The 17,322-nt window shown below is 56.2% G+C and overlaps 1 protein-coding gene and 1 long non-coding RNA gene across 4 annotated transcripts; one reads left to right on the top strand and one right to left on the bottom strand.

Moving 5' to 3' along the window:
• The first annotated feature begins 237 nt into the window (after positions 1-237).
• Positions 238-13,907, top strand: ATG16L2 (autophagy related 16 like 2). Of its 2 annotated transcripts, XM_044258595.1 has the most exons (18): positions 238-365; positions 2,251-2,350; positions 3,195-3,297; positions 6,758-6,831; positions 7,071-7,322; positions 7,451-7,516; positions 7,811-7,924; positions 8,996-9,058; positions 9,643-9,751; positions 10,056-10,161; positions 10,830-10,900; positions 11,191-11,262; positions 11,358-11,478; positions 11,808-11,913; positions 12,576-12,725; positions 12,958-13,005; positions 13,149-13,250; positions 13,587-13,907. In XM_044258595.1, the coding sequence occupies exons 1-18, from the start codon at positions 248-250 to the stop codon at positions 13,672-13,674; spliced, it is 1,863 nt and encodes a 620-aa protein (XP_044114530.1). In that variant the 5' UTR covers positions 238-247; the 3' UTR covers positions 13,675-13,907. The 2 variants fall into 2 exon arrangements, with proteins under 2 accessions (XP_044114530.1, XP_044114531.1); XM_044258596.1 differs by lacking the exon at positions 8,996-9,058.
• LOC122912611 lies at positions 4,795-17,294 on the bottom strand. Of its 2 annotated transcripts, XR_006385662.1 has the most exons (4): positions 15,716-17,294; positions 15,143-15,188; positions 6,767-6,891; positions 4,795-5,912 (listed from the first exon to the last, which is right to left on the bottom strand). It is a non-coding gene; the product is annotated as an uncharacterized LOC122912611 (long non-coding RNA). The 2 variants fall into 2 exon arrangements; XR_006385661.1 differs by having other exon boundaries at positions 15,143-17,294.
• Positions 17,295-17,322: the final 28 nt, after the last annotated feature.

The raw sequence follows: 17,322 nt of genomic DNA, 5'->3' as shown, positions 1-17,322 counted from the left end.
GAGAACTTCTGGTGCGGCCCTGGGGCGGCTTCCCAGCACATCTGCGCGGCTTTCTCCACACCCCCACCCCTACCCCCACCGCAACCCCCATCCCCGCACCCACCTCCACCCCCGGCTGACGCTCTTAGCGCGATCTGGGGAGTCCCTGCCGCGGCCGCCCGCCGACATCACGGAGTCCCCCAGAGGCCCCGCCCCAGTCGCGCCTCCTTCCTTGGGAGAGGCGCGCTGTGCGGGCGGGACAGCGGCGATGGCGGGGTCTGGGCCCCTCGGCGTGCCGACCGCCCGCTGGAAACGCCACATAGTGCGGCAACTTCGGCAGCGGGACCGCGCGCAGAAGGCCCTCTTCCTGGAGCTGGTGCCGGCCTGTGAGTGCGCCGCGGGGGCCGTGCAAGACGGCAGTGGAGGGAACGGGGATCCGGGCGCGGGGACAGGGGATTGTCCGGCTCCTCGGGCTGAGAGCCGCGTGCAGAACAGCCTTCTCGCCTTCGGATCCGTGGGCCTGGAGGTCGCTCTGTCTGTTAAACGCCCCACCTCTGACTAGCCTCCGTTGCTGCCCTTTCCAGTCCGGACTGCTTAGAGCCCCTTCCAGGACCCAGCTCCCCTCAGTGCTCCTGCCCTCCTAACCCCTCAGGGCCCGCCTCTCCTGGACTGGGTTTCCCGGGTACGGGTTTGGTAGCTAGTGTTGTTTTTTTAAGGGTCTCTTATGCTCCCCGCTCCCGGGGCAGTTCCCAAGGTACAACTTAGTCGATCCACTTGGTCCCTGTCACCCAGTGAAAGAACTCCGAGAGTAGCTACTTCTAAACTCTGAATCTCTGTGGAGAAAGCTCAGAGTCTCAGGCTTCGCCACTGCTAAGTGATCCTGGCTCAGGATTTTGGAGCATCTTTGTGCTTGGGCAACCCCAGCCTGAGGGAGAAACAGGGGGCTCCAGGCTGCTGGCTGAGACCAAGAAGTCATACTTAGGTGTTTCTGTGGGGTGGGGGGGCTGGTCAGGAGTGGGTACGGCAGTTCAAGCCAGGGTGAACAGGTGCATCTGTGTAAGTGCCCCTGGTCATTCGAGGTTGTATGTCCAGGGTCATGGTTGGGGGGATTACAGCCACTATCCCACCAGCTCCAACACTGGTCCTAATTTTGGCTGCTGCTTAACTATCTCCCCCCTTATCCCCTAAACTGAATTTGCAGCTCTTGTCCTGGGCCATTTCCCTGCAACCCTCTAGGCTGCTGGTCCTCCCCCTCAGGGATGTGAGGCCAGCCTCCTGCCTCCAGGCAGCCTCACTTATCCACTGCTCTGATGGACAACGGAACCATCCAAGTTGAGGGAGAAGTTACCCCTGTTCCCCAAGAGCTGCAGTCCGTGAGACTGGAGAGACCCAGAGGGCTGAGATCAAACATAATGAAGCTCCAGTTTTCTATGTGGTCTAGGGTGGGTTGTAAGCTTCAGATTTTTCACCCATAAATTGGGCAAAATGGCATCTTCTTTAGATTTGCTGGGGGAGGGGGCAGTGCCGTGCCCTGAGGGCTGGTGTGGGGTTTTGTGCGAGAACTAGGCCAGTGACCCCAGCTGAGGTGACAGGCAGGACACTGAGTGAAGGAAAGGAGCTGAGGAGCGAGGCCTGGGCTTACCACACACTGCCCCCACCTACGGAACTGGTGAGAAAAGAGGAAGTGAGTGTGGTGGGGGTGGACGGAGATATTCCAGGGTCTGTAGCAAAAACTACCAAATTCAAGGAGGTCTGCTGGATAGTTGCTCAAGGATTTTCTCTTCTGGCCTGGGGGAACCTTACCCCAACCCTGGGGAAGACAGGATTGTTTTTCAGAGTAGAAAGTTAGAGCCCCTGGAGGGGAAGTAATTTGCCAAAGGTCAGAGGCAGGTGGAGCTGGGTTTATTTCATCACTCTTTGGGGCAAAGACTTGCTGTGGGGCAAGGCTGAATCAGTCTCTGGCCCCTTCCTTCCCTCAGGATCCACAGGGGTCGGTGAGGCCAGCCATCTCCTTCCCCTGCAGTGGTTGTCTTTCTTTAGTCTTCCCCTGGGAGGACCTGTGGGCTGGAACTGGGAGGAGGCTGTGCCAGGGCTGCAGGTCTTGGGAGAGCCCCAGACACCTTCAGACAGAGGCCAGAGTCCAGCCTGCCAGCAGCCATGCCATTCTGCATCCCTGGGCTGCTCCTACAGCCCTCCCAGCCAGAGAGGTAGGCCTGGAGTCTGCTGGAAATTGTTTTTCTCTGCCCCAGGCTCACCCTCCCGTACCCCTAGATAACCGTCTCCTAGAGAAGGCTGAGTTGCTGGCCTGGATCTCAGAGAAGCTGCAGCCAGAGCCAAATGATGTCACTCCCACTACCCTGCAGGGCCCCTGGTGAGTGTGAGTGTGCCTGGGTACAATGGGCTGCCTATGCCTGGGCCCTGCCCCCACTATGCTGGGTTCATTTCCTCCGGGGCATCTTACTGGTCCGGAGCTGCTACCCAGGGGAGGGAGGAGGTGGGCTTTTGAACCTTCCTCCACACCAGCTGCTTAGACTGTCCTTTCTCCACCACATTTCTCAGTCCATCTCTGTATTTGTCTCATCTCTTCCCTTCCCACCCCACACTCCTGTCTTTTCCTCTCCTCTCCTTTTTTTTTTTTTTTTTTTTTTTGTCTCCCTGATCCTTACCTGATGCCTAAAGGAAAGGTCTTGCTATATACTCCAAAGGGGGAATGAAGATGAGAACCAGGAGTGGGTTGGGCCTCACAGCTGGGAGGTGCTTCTTCTTCTTTTCTTTTTTTTAAATAAAGATTAATCAGTTGGACAGAGAGAGCTCACTCACTTGCACACACACAAGCAGGGGGAGTGACATGCAAAGGGAGAGGGAGAAGCTGGGTTCCGTGGAGCAGCAACAGGCAGCGTGATGTGGGGCTGGGTCCCAGGACCCTGGGATTATGACCTGAGCCGAAGGCAGACGCTCAACTGACTGAGCCACCCAAGTGCCCCTGGGAGGTGCTTCTGAAAGAGGGTTCTAGCTAGGGAACCCAAAGCCTGGGGAAATCCCAGAGCAGGGGAGTCATGGGCAGTTCCAGTTTCGGGAGACTTGCTCTTTCCTCTACTGGCTTTCTGGCTTCCACCTTCCTTAGGAGAAAGTTCATGGTTTTGGTTTCAGGCTTTTCGTGTTCATCCTGTGGGTGAACGGAGGGAAATGAACACCATTCTCTTATTGGTTGGCAGGGAGGAGGACTCGGGGCCTGACTCAGATGAAATCCCATCACCAACCACTCTGAGGGTGAAGTGGCAAGAGGAGGAGGAGGGGCTCCGGCGGGTCTGTGGTGAGGTAGGCCGGGCAGAGGTCTGAGAGAGAATGGCCTGGGGCCAGAATCCAGGACTCTGGGGGCAAGGGGATGTGGTCCAAGGGGTCCAGCAAGTGAGGGACATTCCCCAAGCTCAGTGCCACAGTGCTCTCCAGCAACACAGGCAGAGCTGGTCTCCAGCAGCAGCTAGAGGATGTGAGGTGAGAGCTCAGAGAAGAGTAGGAGGTGCACAAGGCCAGACGACGTCTGTTCCCCCTTCCAGATGGTCCCGGCTGCTCTGTTCGCATCCTGCTCCCCCAAACCCAGGGCCTGGCTCCGGCTGATGCACCGTGCACATGGGCAGATTAGATGAGCAGGCTGACCCCCCCCACCACGGCAGGGGGTGCTGCTTCCACCCAAGACTGCTGCCCCCACCCTGTGGGGTGTTTTGGCTTGGGTTTTGCCACATTGTCCTGGTTTTCTTCTCTTTTCTGTAGCGGTTTCTTCTGCACTTCCTTCTCTGGCTCCTTTCTCCCTCCCTTTCAATGCGGGTGTTTCCTGGAGCTTGGGTGGCTTCACAGACTCCTGTCACCTCAAAGACTGCTGCCTCCAAGACCTGTTTCTGGCCCAGCCTTCTCTCCTGAGCACCACACTCTTTGGTCAGCAAAAAGTAAGATTCACCATCTCCCCCACAGTACGTGGCCAGCCGCACATGGAGAGGGGACGCCTGTAGGTGCTGGGCTAAGCCTTGTTTCAGCTACTCCTCCGCAACGCTAGAGCAGGAATTGGAGGCTTAGAGAAGTGGAGCCAGGATTTGTACTCCTTCCCACACGAACCCGCCTTCAGTGATCTCCATTCATTCTTTCAACAAAGATTTATTGGCAGTTGTCATATCCAAGGCACAGGATAAGAACAAGACCCGGCCCCAGGTTGCTTCCAGTCCAGTGGAGGATACTGATAGGCCATAAACACGTGTCTGTTGACAGCATGCCACGTTACTTGCCCAACAACTGTGGGACTGGGTCTCGAACCCAGTGAGAGCTTCTCCCTCAGAGCCCCTGCTGTAGTTGCAGCCTGACATTTGAGGCACTTTCTGGGCTGCGTGATCCTCAAGGCCTGGGATGCCTTTGGTTTGCTTCTGCTTAACTCTGGGGTTTGTCTCCACAGTCCATGCTAGTGAATATTTGTAGACTAAATAAAGGACGAGGTAGACCCTCCACCCCAACTGGTAGTCACTGGCTGGAAACTGAGGGGGCATCTCTGGTCCCTCCTGGCCCTTCATCCTGAGCTAGAAGTCATGGATCCTGCCTCCAAACCCATCAACTCTGTTGGCATGGCCCAAGTTACCCTCATCTCTTCCTGGATGATGCCTCCCTTGGCACTCCCACCCATTCTCCATACAGCACTCACAGCGAGAAAGAGAGAGATACGTATATGTATGTACGTATGTATATACACACACACACACATGCACACACACATATTTTTTAAGTAGCCTCCATGCCCAGTGTGGGGCTTGAACTCACAAACCTGAGATTTAGCGTCCCATGCTTTACCAACTGAGCCAGGCAGGTACCCCCAGAGTGATATATTTTATTAACAAAAAGATCACACTTAAAAAAGACAATATGGATATACAAGGTTGTGAACATTTCAAGAGAACAGAAGCCCATGAAGTAAAGAAGTGGAACCCCCCTCACTGTCTCTCCCATTGTCAGCTTCGTATATAACTTCCAGAGCCCTTTAGCCTTCCCAGTGGAGTTCTCCAGCCTCCTGCCACTCTCCCTGTCTCTGAACTCATACTCCCCTTTGTCTGGGACACCTCAATGAACCCCCTTAGCACTTCCTCCCTGGTCCAATGGCTCCCAGTCAGTTCCCATTGGATGTGCAGGGAATGGGGAGTGGCTTTTTCTTTAATTCTTAGTACTGTTTCGGATATTGCAACAAGCATATATCATTATCATTAACTTACTTGGTGGGGGGATAGTTATAGATCATAGGAAGTTGCAAAGATTGGCTGCTTCTTATGTAACTATAGTACACACAATCAGGAAACTGATATTGGTATGAGATGTACGTGTATTTCTTTGTCATGGTGTCCCCTGTGTAGATGTGTGTGCCCAGCAATATACAGCACGATTTCATCACTACAAAGATCTCCCTCTTGCTACCCTTTTTGGCCGCAGCTCACTCCCCTCCCCCAACCATCCCTAACCCTGCAACCAATCACTCATCTGTTTTCCATCTCTATTATTTGGATTTTGAAAAACCTCCCCCCAAATACTGTGTTACAAAATAGCAATGAAAGGAAATGGCAGGCCAGGAAGCAGAAGTGGAGGTCAGATTGCTCCGTGGTGAAAGGAATTACAAACATTATGGATTGGGCCAGCTAGGAAGGTAGGCAGGTGTGGGAGCACTCACACAGGGAGGTATGTCAGTGTAGGCGAGCAGCCCTGGCCTTGCTCCTCAATCCGTCCCTCACCAGGCCCACGTGAGAAGAACATAGGAACAAGTTAGCAACCAGAGTCCCAGCCTTGGTTATTTCCTCATGTTCCTCTTGTCACACTGGTAGGAACTTCTTCGCCTGAAGTTTGTCTCTTCCACTGACCCCTCGGCTCTAAAAAGTGGGACTCGACCTTCCTATCTGTGGCTTTCCCAGCTGTTGGTTGAAGGACAGCTGAATGAGGCAGGGGCATAGATGAGCTGACCTTCACCCCCACTCTCGGGCTGGGGGCAGCTCCAGTATTCAGTCTGGTCTCCATGCTCCCACAGCCCATTCTTGTTATTGCCCTGTGTCTCTGCTTAAGGCTCCTGGTTGCTCTCTAGAATCTGTGCTTCGGTAGGCCAGGGTTAGAGCTTGGGGAACAGAGCCCATATCCCTTGAACCTTTCCTGTGGACCTGTCCTGTACTTGGAGCATCACGTTAGGTGGCCTGCCACTTGGCTGTGTAACTTTGTCAAGACACATAACCTCTCTGTGCCAGTGTCCTCGTCTGTAAAATGGAGAAAATGGCAGTACCTATCTCCTGCTGTTGTTATGGTGATTGAAAGAGTTAGTATGTGTGTAGTACTCAGAACAGGGGCATGACACACATGTGCTCTGTAAACATTTGCTATTATCTGAAATATTACTCCTCCTAATAGTTCTACATTCCCGGAGGAGGGAAAGTACTATCATTCCCACTTTACAGGTGAGGAAACAGTAGGTCCAGAGAGGTTAAATGACTACCCTGGAGTCACAGAGAAAATAAGTGGCACTGCCAGTACTGAAACCTAGCTGTTGGACTCCAGAGCCTAAGGCCCTTTCACTGTTGCACAAAAACAACAGTGCGTTCCCCTGCACGATCCTAAAGCTGTCTGAGCCTCTGCTTCCGGTTCCGTAAGACGGGGGGTGGCTGGAGTAGCAGACTGTTCCACTGGTGTCCCGCCGGGAAGGCGCGGTGGGAGCCCCATCGAGGCGGTCCCGTCCACCTCCCGCCCCCCTTCCGCCCCCGACCCCTCCTAGATGTCCTACCAGGTGGTGGAGAAGAGCGCTGCCCTGGGCGCCCTGGAGTCGACGCTGGAGGAGCGGCAAAGCAGGTAGGCGCGGGCCAGCGCGAGGGGGGATCGCGCCCATCTCTGGGTGGCTGGGGGCCGTCTCTGCCGGGGAAGAGGGGACGGAGTGCTCCTGAGTGTCTGCAGCACGGCCCGAGAACTTTCCCCACGTAGTTGGTTGGAGGCTTGTTTTAGTCACCTGCCTGGCCGCATGGGAGGGACAGTGTGTCCCATCTCTGAGACGGGCGCCACCACGCGGTGACGCTGGGTCCTCCCTCCTGCAGGCTGGCGGCTCTGGAGGCGCACGTGGCGGAGCTGCAGGAGGCGCGGGCGCGGCACGCGCGGCAAGTGGACGCACAGCGGGAGCTGAACGCAGCGCAGCGGGTAGCCTACGAGGCGCTGCGCGCGCACGCCAGGCTCCAGGAGGCGGCCCTGCGCAGGCTGGAGGAGGAGGCGCGGGACCTGCTCGAGCGGCTAGTGCAGCGCAAGGCGCGCGCCGCCGCGGAGCGCAACCTGCGCCTTGAGCGCCACGAGAAGTGAGCGCGCTTGGCCCCGCCCCTCGGAGGCGCGCCGCTGTCGGGGGTGGACACGGTCTGCGCGGCACCTCTGCTTGCCGGGTCGCGTCGGGCCGGGGTCGGGCTATCTGGATGCTTCTCTCCTCTAGGGCAAAGCAGGCGCAGGTGTCCTTGGAGCTGAAGAAGGCTGCCAAGCGGACAGTCAGCATCAGCGAGTAAGAGTGGGGATGCGCCGGGTCCTGCTCGCCCAGCCTCGGCCCCGCTGCTCTAAGGGACCCTTTTTCTCAGGGCTCTGCCTGCAATTCTGCCCCACCCACAACCCGGTCCTCACGAGGCCTCCATGTAGACTGAGTCCACAGGACACGTGCGGACTCGTGTGTTCTGGCCGTAGGAAACAGCACGCCTGCCCATCGCACGTGTGCCCACACCAACCCCTCTTCACCGTGTTGTGTGCTGGAAGCAGGGGGTGCTGGTCCCTTGACTTTCCTGAGTTTCATTCCCTCTCCCAGGAGCCCAAACACTGTAAGCCAGTGGATCAGAGAGGAGGCTGAGACTCTGGCCCCGACTGCTGAGCCCCTAACCCTGAAGAGTGAGGCTGGTGACAAGTGGAAGAGACCCTTCAGGTGAGGACTGTCCCAGGGGTCTGAGCTGGGCCCCACTCTGGAGTCTTCCTCCAGGGCCTTGGGCTGAGCTCTTGGGTTGAGAGGAGTTTGGTGAGAAGCTGTAGTACAGCTCAGGCCTCCAAGGACCGGTCTGATCTCCAGTGCCTGGAGCTTGGGGTCATTGCCACCTTAGGGACCCCCCACGCCTCTTTTTCTCCTTCTCAGGACCAGAGCTCTGGGGGTGGGGCATCACTCTGGTGAATGGGTGTCACCAGCAGGGAACTGTGGGCAAGGCCTAGGACTCAGGTGTCACAGGTATATGTGTGTTGGCAAAGGTGTGCAACTCACAGGGACATGAGGGCACACGTGTGTACAACCTTGGGGGAGCATATCAGAGTGTGAGTGAACATGTGAGCATGTATAGATGTGAGCTCTCATGGGCTTCTGAAGCCCAGGGATTGGGGTTTCCATCCCTGAGGGCCTCTCCCCTCAGTCTACCCCATTCGTCTCCATTTGTCTGTCATTGAAGCTGCCCTCCCCACACCCTCGCTCCATTCACCAACTCGAAGCCTTCTCTTTCAGCCCTTCCTTGCAGGTCACTGGTGTCTGGGCCTGGGGGCAGTGAAAGGACTCTGGGGAGGGAATGGGATGCTGGTCCCCAAAGTCCTGGAAGCCCTGGTGGGCCAAGTCATCCCAGGACACATCTTCTTCTGGACATTTTTGAGGTCATTCAGTGGGCCTAGGTTTTACCTCCCTCCATCCTCCAGCCTTATGCTATCCCAGCGCGAGGGCACCTCACCCTTTCCCCAATATGCACCAGCTCAGCCTCCCTAGAACTTTTGTCAGGGGGCAGTTCTTACCATCATGGTGGAAACTTCAGGAGACTTTATTGCCAAATTCGTCCCTGCCTCTGCCTTCCTGGGACTGCTGGTGGGTCATCCCACTCTCCTGCTCATGGAGGAGCTGAGTTCTTGTCCCAGGCTAAACGGCCTATGAGCCTCAGGATCCCCAGCAGGGTGTAGGGATGAAATGGCTGTTGCCCGAACACTCCCTGGCCAGTCCCTTAGCAAGTCTCTCTTAACTCCACCCCAGATCTGCCTCTGCCACCTCCCTGACACTCTCCCGCTGTGTGGATGTGGTGAAGGAGCTTCTGGAGTAAGTGTATGTGTGCACCCACAGGTGTGTGAAGGGTGTGGGCCCCTCGGAGGCCCGTGGCAGGCTTTTGGAGTCCAGGCTTGGTCTGTGTGTGTCCCGATCTGTCTGTGCATGTGTTCGCCCAGCTGTCTGTGTGAATCTCTGCTGCCTCTCCCAGACCTCATTTCCCTCATTTCCAGGCCCTTCCTGGCTGTCCTCCACACTTTGTCCCTCAGCCGTGGTCCTCCCGGGGAACCAGGCTCTCCAGCCTGAGCCTGGATAGGAACTACCACTCAGTTGGGAAATAGGCTGAGATGCGTCAGGACTTGCTCAGGGTCCCAGAGCCAAATGGCAGCAAGGCTCGGACTGAAACCCCAGCCCAGGGGTTGCCCCACATCCACCAACTCCTCCTTGCCTCTGTGCCCTTCCCGTCTTCACCAGGACCCCTGGGGTCAGAGGCTGGGTTGGGAGCAAGCTTGCTGCCCCCCCAGGCCATGTTCTGCCACCTGTCTTGTCTGCTTTCCATTGTTGCTGCCTCGGGAGTGTGAGACTCCCATGTCAGAAGGCCTTGCCGGATGCCTTCCTCACACCTGCCCTCCACCCAGTTTCAAGAAGAGGAGAGGCCACTCGGTTGGGGGAGCTCCTGAGCAGCGATACCAGAGCATCCCTGTGTGTGTGGCTGCCCGGCCTCCTACCCAAGTGCAGGATGTGCTGGTAAGGGAGGGGCTGCACCACATGCCCGAGGCGCCTGTGTGGAGAGTGTAGGCCCCAGGGGTGCTCCACAGAGGCCAGGGAGACAAGGCTGGCTCCTCAGCTAGAGCGCACGTTTCCTTTCCCAGCCAGTGGCAGAACCCTCTTAGCATTTAGTAACCGGGGATGGGCCGGAGGGGGAGGTCAGGAGGCCAGGCAGGGAACTATGGGGAAGCCGCAGGGGTGTGTGTGAGAGAGAGCCTGTGAGTGTGTGCAGAGAGGTGTGTGTGGTGGGGACCAGAGGCACCAGCCTCTTTTTTCCCCATAGGATGCCCACCTCTCCGAGGTCAATGCTGTTTGTTTTGGTCCCAGCAGCAGCCTCCTGGCCACCGGAGGGGCTGACCGCCTCATCCAGCTCTGGAATGTTGTGGGAGGTGAGGGTTTCTCCTCTATGGGCCAACCTCGAGCTTTCTCTCCAGAGCCCACTCTCAGCTTGCTGCTTGGTGGTCGAAAGTTTTAGATCTGTTTGTGTTTCCTCACATGTAACATTTCTGTGGGCAGTGGCCAGATGACCCCTTGGCAAGAGTTCTGGGCTGAGCCTCCTAGCTGCTGGGATCCAGGTCTGCGGGATGGGGAGGGCCCGGCTCAGATGGTCCCTGTTAGGGGAAATGGAGGTCCCTTCTCATTAGATTCTGCAGGGATAGGCCCTTGAGAAGCAGGTCCCTGGGGTCCAGCAGGTGACTTTCTCTTTTGGTATCACTTAAGCTCTCAGAACTCAGGAGATGAGTGTCAATGGTCTACCCTGTGCTTGTAGAGGCGGATGTGGTGGGGAGTCACAGTCATTTCCTGGAGGCTTCCTAGAGAAAGGTCTGGCGCTGGCTTGCTGTGTGACCTAGGGACAGTCCCTTCTCTCTGGTCCTCTGCAGCTCTGTGAGGTGATCAGCTGCCCCCAGAGCCCCCAATGGCAGTTTGGGAAGGTGCAGTCTCCAGCCCAGGCCCCCAGAATTCTTTCCTCTAACTTGGGAGAGACTAATCTTCCCAGTTCCTCGTCTTCATGTGGTTAGTGATTTCATTTCACCTGTCCTTTTCCTGGTACCCCCAGGTCGTCTGGAGGCCAACCAAACCCTTGAAGGAGCTGGTGGCAGCATCACCAGTGTGGACTTCGACCCTTCGGTGAGGGGACGTAGCCTCAGTGATATGGGGTGCCTGTTGTGTGGGCTCCCCAACCCGCTCTCCACACTAGGCAGGTGGGAGCTCTGGGACATAAGGAAACACCGTGGGTGTCCTAGAACCAGTCTGTCTGGCTGCTACACAACTCTTCCCTGGGCCTGGAGGCTGCTCTCCCTGCTTGGATGATCTAGGAAGCTCTAAGGCAGCCCCTGCCCCAGCTGTCTGGCCTGAGGGATGTTGCTTCTGTCCAGGTCCAGGTTAAGGGCCTTCGCCTTCCCCTTCCATCTTTCCAGGGCTCACAGGTATTAGCAGCTACTTACAATCAGGCCGCCCAGATCTGGAAGGTGGGGGAGATACGGTCCAAGGTAAGGCCTGACTGAGGAGGCAGCCCTGGGGGTCAGAGGTCGTGCCTTGGGTCTTGGCCATGTCCTTGATCCATATGTGGGATGGGGGTGGGCAGGAGACACTGTCTGGACACACAGACAAGGTGACGGCTGCCAAATTCAAGCTAACGAGGCATCAGGCGGTGACTGGGAGCCGAGACCGGACGGTGAAGGAGTGGGACCTCGGTCGTGCCTACTGTGAGGCCCAGCCCCTACCTCCCCTTCCCTACCTGCTGGCACCCCCAAACTGGGTCAAGGATACCTCAGCCTGTGCTCTAGGAATGGCTCTAAACTTCACAGGCATTTGGGGTGAAACCTCCCATGGCCTCTCCTCTGCTCCCCAATAATGCTTTCTGCCTGGTTTCTTGGTGACCTCAGGCTTTGGGCGGGGAAACGGGACCTGGCTTCTAGTTTGGGGAGGACAGGTACTCCTCTGGGGCTTTTGGACCTCAGCTTCTCTGGATGTCCTGTGGGATGGCTTCCAACAACCTTTTTCTGAGGCTAGGGCTCTGCTCCTTGGTCCCCAGGCTCCAGGACCATCAATGTCCTTTCCTACTGTAATGATGTGGTGTGTGGGGACCATGTCATCATTAGTGGCCACTATGACCAGAAGATCCGGTTCTGGGACAGCAGGTGACAAACATGGGCTGTGCGTGGTTGAGGCATGGGGGCAGGCTTCCTGTGTTCTCTTTCCTTTCTCTGGCCATGCAGCCACAGAGGCACCTCAGGGAAGTGCTAAGTGTGGCCCGTTGAAGGCTCCGCTGCCTCTGGGGACCTATAGCACCTTTTTAGTGACTCTTGGTGCAGCTGCTGGACTCAGCCTGGGCTTCACCAATCAAAATGGAGGATCCCCCTTTTCTATGTAGTTACTACCTTTTAATCAAAGGAAACAAAGTTCTAGTTGTCCTTTCACTTTAGAGCCCAGCACTGGGTTTGGGTGATTTGTAAAAGCCAGTGTTGGAGCCAGCGCCAAGCCTGTCTCTAGGTCCTCCTTCTGGGTGTGCGGTGACTGCTGTTGGAAACCCTCTGCTCTCTCTCACACGCTGAAAGGCAGCTCTCATTGTTTTCTCTCCAGCACTTATTTTAGTGACCCAAGGGTTTCGAGGCCCCAGCTTCCACTCAGAGGCTGGCTAAGTTCCTCTGGGAGGGGCTGGCTGCAGTGGGAGAAGGGAGATTAGCCAGCTGCAGACCTGGTCCTAGTGATCTTAGACCCGGGGGCACCCCTTGACTTTGTTAACCTGTCAGGAGTGGCCTCGGTGGGCTCTTCCTCATCCCTACCTGTTTCCAATCCTCAGGGTCCCCTGCTGCACCCAGGTCATCCCTGTGCAGGGCCGGGTCACCTCCCTGAACCTCAGCTATGACCAGCTGCATCTGCTCAGCTGTTCCCGAGATGACACGCTCAAGGTCATTGACCTTCGTGTCAGCAATATCCGCCAGGTGTTCAGGTACCTGCCCCGGGCTCCCTGACACTGTGGCTTTGGCTGGGGCAGCTGGGTTTCTCATCCTTTGTTAAGGGCCCTTCTGGACCTGTCAGTGGGGACCCATCCTGGAGGCCCTTCCGGACCAGGGCCTGTCGAGGTGTCCCAAGCTCTTGATGGAGGGAGGAAGTTCTCGAAGCTCCTGAGGGCAGGGACCGGCGGCCATGTTCATTCTGACCCCAATTCTCTGTGTCCTCAGGGCTGATGGCTTCAGGTGCGGTTCTGATTGGACCAAAGCTGTGTTCAGGTGTGTCTGTGAGAGCGTGGGCCTGTCCCTAAGTGTGCCCCACCTGACCGCGTAGGTCCCTGTCTGCGTGGACACGTCTCTGTCTGCATGTGTGTGTCCTCACCTCTGGTCATCCCTTGCTTGCTCTGCTGTGGCCACTGCAGCCCGGACAGAAGCTATGCGCTGGCAGGTTCCTGGGATGGAGCCCTTTACATCTGGGATGTAGACACCGGCAAGCTGGAGGGTAGTCTGCGGGGACCCCACTGGTGAGCACGGCCCCCACCCCCACCTCAGCCACAGGGCCAGTGCCCACCCCTCCCCCCTGATCCCCGGCCCCAGGGCTGCTCACCAAGTTCCGAGTTATGACATGCTTGGGACCCTGGAGTCCCCAGCCCTTGTCCCCACATCCTCCCCCACCCCTGAGCCCTTCTTAGTTTGCAAGGTTCTTTCCTGTGCGCACAGCTCTGTGAACCCATTTTATAGGTGAGGCAGCAGGCTCAGAGAGAGCCTCAAAATTCCTGGTTCCCATAATGAGGGGCAGAACCCAGGCTGCAGGTCCGGCTTCTGATGCCTCCCTGAAGCCTGTCCCTTCCTCTCCTCAGCACTGCTATCAACGCTGTGGCCTGGTGTGCCTCGGGGAGCCATGTGGTGAGCGTGGACCAGGCCAGGAAGGTCGTGCTCTGGCGCTAGTGTCATGACTCCTCTTGCCAGGGCTGAAGCTCAAGTCTGAAGCCCAAAGCCAGAGGACAGCTTCCCACTGCTCACAGGACTCCAGAGCAAGTGGGGCTGGGGGTTGGGGGGTGGTGACCTTGGGGCATTTAATGGGGAATAAGGCCTGGCAGGACCTGGCCTGTTTAAAAAAAAATTTGTATGTGTGTGTGTGTGTGGGGGGAATTATAGTATTTTTTGTTTGTTTTGAATCTCTGATTTCTTACTTTCTTTGACATAAGTGAAAAAAAAAATTGCATCTAAACTGGTGTCTGCTTGCCTCTTTGCAGCATTCAGGTAGCAGAAGCCTTTGGGCTGGTGGCTCAAGGACACCCGGGCGTGGCCCCCTTCCTCCTGCTGCACAGAGCTGGGGCAGAGCCAGTCTGGCCTCACTGCTGTTCACGTCTGAGGAGACAGCATGAAGAAAGGCTCACAGGCAGCAAAGGGCAGTGGCTCTTGGAGCCATGGGAATTTCACCCTTGGGCCAAGCTGGTCCAGAGACCAAGCCAACACCTTGGGCCCTCCTACTTCAGGCACCTGGGGCAGGCTGAGGCTGTGGAGGGGGTGGTTGGGAGTTCCAAGGAAGGAGCACGAGAAGCAGCCCGGAGGGGCTCTGGTGGAAAGGGTCCTAACAAATCAGAGAGTGATGTCAAGTACTTAGTACACCAGGCCTGTCTTTAGATGGGGGCACATTCTCGCTCCAGAGGTGGAGCCCAGAAAGTGGGGGGAATAGTCTGTACAGGTCTGAGTGTTGGGGAGGATAGCTGTGGGCTGGGCCTGAGTTAGGACTTCACTTATGGGGGCACCACAAGCCTCTGGAGTATAAGGCAGACCCAGCAGGGCAGAGCCTGGGTGCCCCTGTCAGCCTCGGGCTTGGAGGAGCCATCAGTAGGACAGCCACTGCCAGTTACAAGACAACAGAAGGGACTTCTGTCCCCGAGTGCTCGGACCTTACTGTGGAGTGCTGCTCATCTGAGATTCAGAGGCTTTACTCTGCAATTCTCAGTGTCCTACTTTATGACCTTCCAAAGTCTCGCGGGGGTCATTGCCCTTTCCAGGGTTTGGAAGCCATTCCCAGGATGAGCAGTAGGCCACTGAGTGCCTGAACTCCACAGCCAGGCTGTCTGTGTCAGAGTCACAGCCCACCGTTCAGTAGCTGGGCGATTTTAAGCCGGTTCCTTAACACCTTTGTGCCTTAGTTTCCTTCTCTGTGAAAGGGGAAAATAGTAGTACTCGCCTCAGAGGGTGCCTAGGTGGCGCAGTCCAAGTGTCTGCCTCTTGGTTTCCACTCGGATTGTGATCTTGGGGTTGTGAGATGAAGCCCTGCAGCAGGCTCTGCGCTCAGCAGTCAGCTTGATTCATTCTCCCTCCCTCTCTGCCCCTTCCCCCTTCCTATTCACACACTCTTTCTCTCTCTCTCAAAAAAAAAAAAAAAAAAAAAAGTACTCACCTCAGAACGTACTGTATGGACTCCAGGTGTTAGCATCTGTGAAGCTCTTGGCACAGGCCAAAGAGAACGTGTTGATTAAATACCCAGTCTACACTCTGCTGACTCTCCGGTCACTGCTCTTGGCTCAGCTGTCCCCTGGGCTCTAGGTGACATACCTACCTGCCTCCCAGACATCATCTCCCCTGACAGAAGTCTCTTCCCCTCCTGCCCCACATACCCCGGCACCAGGGGCTGGAGTGTCTAACTTTAACCTAGCTGCAACGCAGGCCCCCCTCTAGTCTTGCTGTGTCTCCAGCCAGGCCCCTTGTCGTGGCCAGAGTGACTTTCCAGGGTATCCTGGTCACAGATACAACCCTTTCAAGCTCCCAGGCTGCCTGCAGAGAAGCTGCTTGGCATTAAATCCAAACCCCTTAGGAGTGAGCCCGCTGACCTCAGCTGCATTTTCATTTCCTTGCTACTCTGAATGTGCTTTGCACATTGATTTTTCTCTCTGCCCAGAATGTTCTTCCCTCCCAGCCCCCAATTCAAATGTGTCCTTTGGGATAATCTCACTGAGAGCCTTTCCTCACTTACCAGGCTGGCTAGGGGCCTCCTCTCTCCTTATGCTCCTCTTTGTGTCTCCTTCCCTCCATTTTCAGTCAGGGAGCTCTTAGAAGAGGCCAGGATGGGAACAGAGTAATTCCTGGGATTAGGCCAGGCCAGAGAGAGCCTTGGGAAATGTCTATTAAATGGCTAACTCAGCAAGTCTAACAGCTGAAGATGCTAGGAGTCCAATATTTTCCAGCCTCAGCCCCGGAGGCCCACTCCCTTGTCCTGGCTCCCACTGGCCACCAGGAGTCACCAGCTGCTTAGTGTCTGCTGAGCCATTCTCCAGTCTCCTGGGATTCATGGCTGGAAAAGCCAGTCCTTCCAATAGCCACCAGTACTGCTTGCTTATGTGTCAGGCACAGTGCTCTACTTTTCAGGCAGTCTTATTTGTTTCTCTCAAGCTCCTTGGGAGATAGTTTCTTTCTTTCACAGGTGATAAAATTGACACTCAGATGAAGTATTGTGAGATCACACAGCTGGCGCAGCTAGATCATGACTTTTTTTTTTTTTTAAACAAAATAACATTTTGAGAATCTGGGATCCCTGTTATGCAGGGCATCCAACCCCACCATCTGCACCCAAGCTGTGTGTGCCCTGCTGCCACCATTACGGGGGGATTCTAGCCTTGTGTCTAACCCTAAAGCCCTCCCTGTGTCCTCTTTTTTTCCATTCTGGGCTCTGGTCACCTAGGCCTGATTATGGAGGGTCAGTGTCCCTTGAAGTGTGGGGCATGCAGGGCCACAAGAGTGAGCTGAATTTGAATCCTAGGAGGCTGTTACCGTCTACACCACTTGGGGCAGGGACCTCACGGCGTTGAAGACAGCTGTGAAGGCTGTTTAGGTAATCTAGAAGAAGGTGTTATGAAATGATGGACTCAGCTCTGCTTCCAGCCCCTCTGCTTCCTGTAAGTGTTCCCTTCTTCATGAGCCAATCTGACAGCACACCCCTGGGGCACAGTTGCTTCTCCTCAGGGAGCACATGCACAGCTCAGCTTGCTTGGAAGGAATGCTTCCTGGAGGAGCAAGTCTGGAAGGGCCAGTGAAAGGCCAAGGCATTCCAGGGAAGGGGTGGGTGTGGAGGAGGAGGGGCTGGCAAGGAATGAGCAGGGGGAGCTCAGAGGAGAGACAGCTGGGAAGGCTGCCCCTCCACCTAGCCTTTGAAGTTGGTAGCAGAGAGGGTGAGGAGAGTCCTGGGGCTAAAAGCCTCTGTAGGCCTTCAGTATCCTCTCTGCCTTATAGGCCTGCATTCCTTCCAGGTCTTCAGTCCTCAGGTACTCGGGCTGCCTGCCTGAGTTGGGTCTCTAATGACAAAACTGAAATGGCCTTTCCCTTGCTGTGCACGTGGGCTGAGGCCCAGAGAGGGGCCAGGGTCCTTTGCAGGGTCACACAGCAGAGGTGGGATAAAAACCCAGGACTCCCTCTTTTCTGAAAACTGCCCTCAGGTTCTGCAGAGAGGGGCTGGCCTGGTCTGTCCCAGGCTCTGCTCCCAGTTGTCTTCTACCGAGAGACCTTGGGCAAGTCAGTGTCTTCCGGGTCGGGGAGGAGGATTTTCCTCACCTGTGACACTTGCCATCCCAGAGCTCTGGGCCTCAC

Source organism: Neovison vison, chromosome 7 (genome assembly GCF_020171115.1).
Source record: "Neovison vison isolate M4711 chromosome 7, ASM_NN_V1, whole genome shotgun sequence".
NCBI lineage: Eukaryota > Metazoa > Chordata > Mammalia > Carnivora > Mustelidae > Neogale > Neogale vison.
Note: the sequence above shows the minus strand (reverse complement) of the source record. Positions and strands in the feature narration are given on the sequence as shown.

Coding starts and splice junctions, on each gene's coding strand:
- ATG16L2 (XM_044258595.1), top strand. CDS start 248: ATGGCGGGGTCTGGGCCCCTCGGCGTGCCGACCGCCCGCTGGAAACGC. Junction 2,351..3,194: donor ACTACCCTGCAGGGCCCCTG/GTGAGTGTGAGT, acceptor ATTGGTTGGCAG/GGAGGAGGACTCGGGGCCTG. Junction 11,914..12,575: donor ATCCGGTTCTGGGACAGCAG/GTGACAAACATG, acceptor TCCAATCCTCAG/GGTCCCCTGCTGCACCCAGG.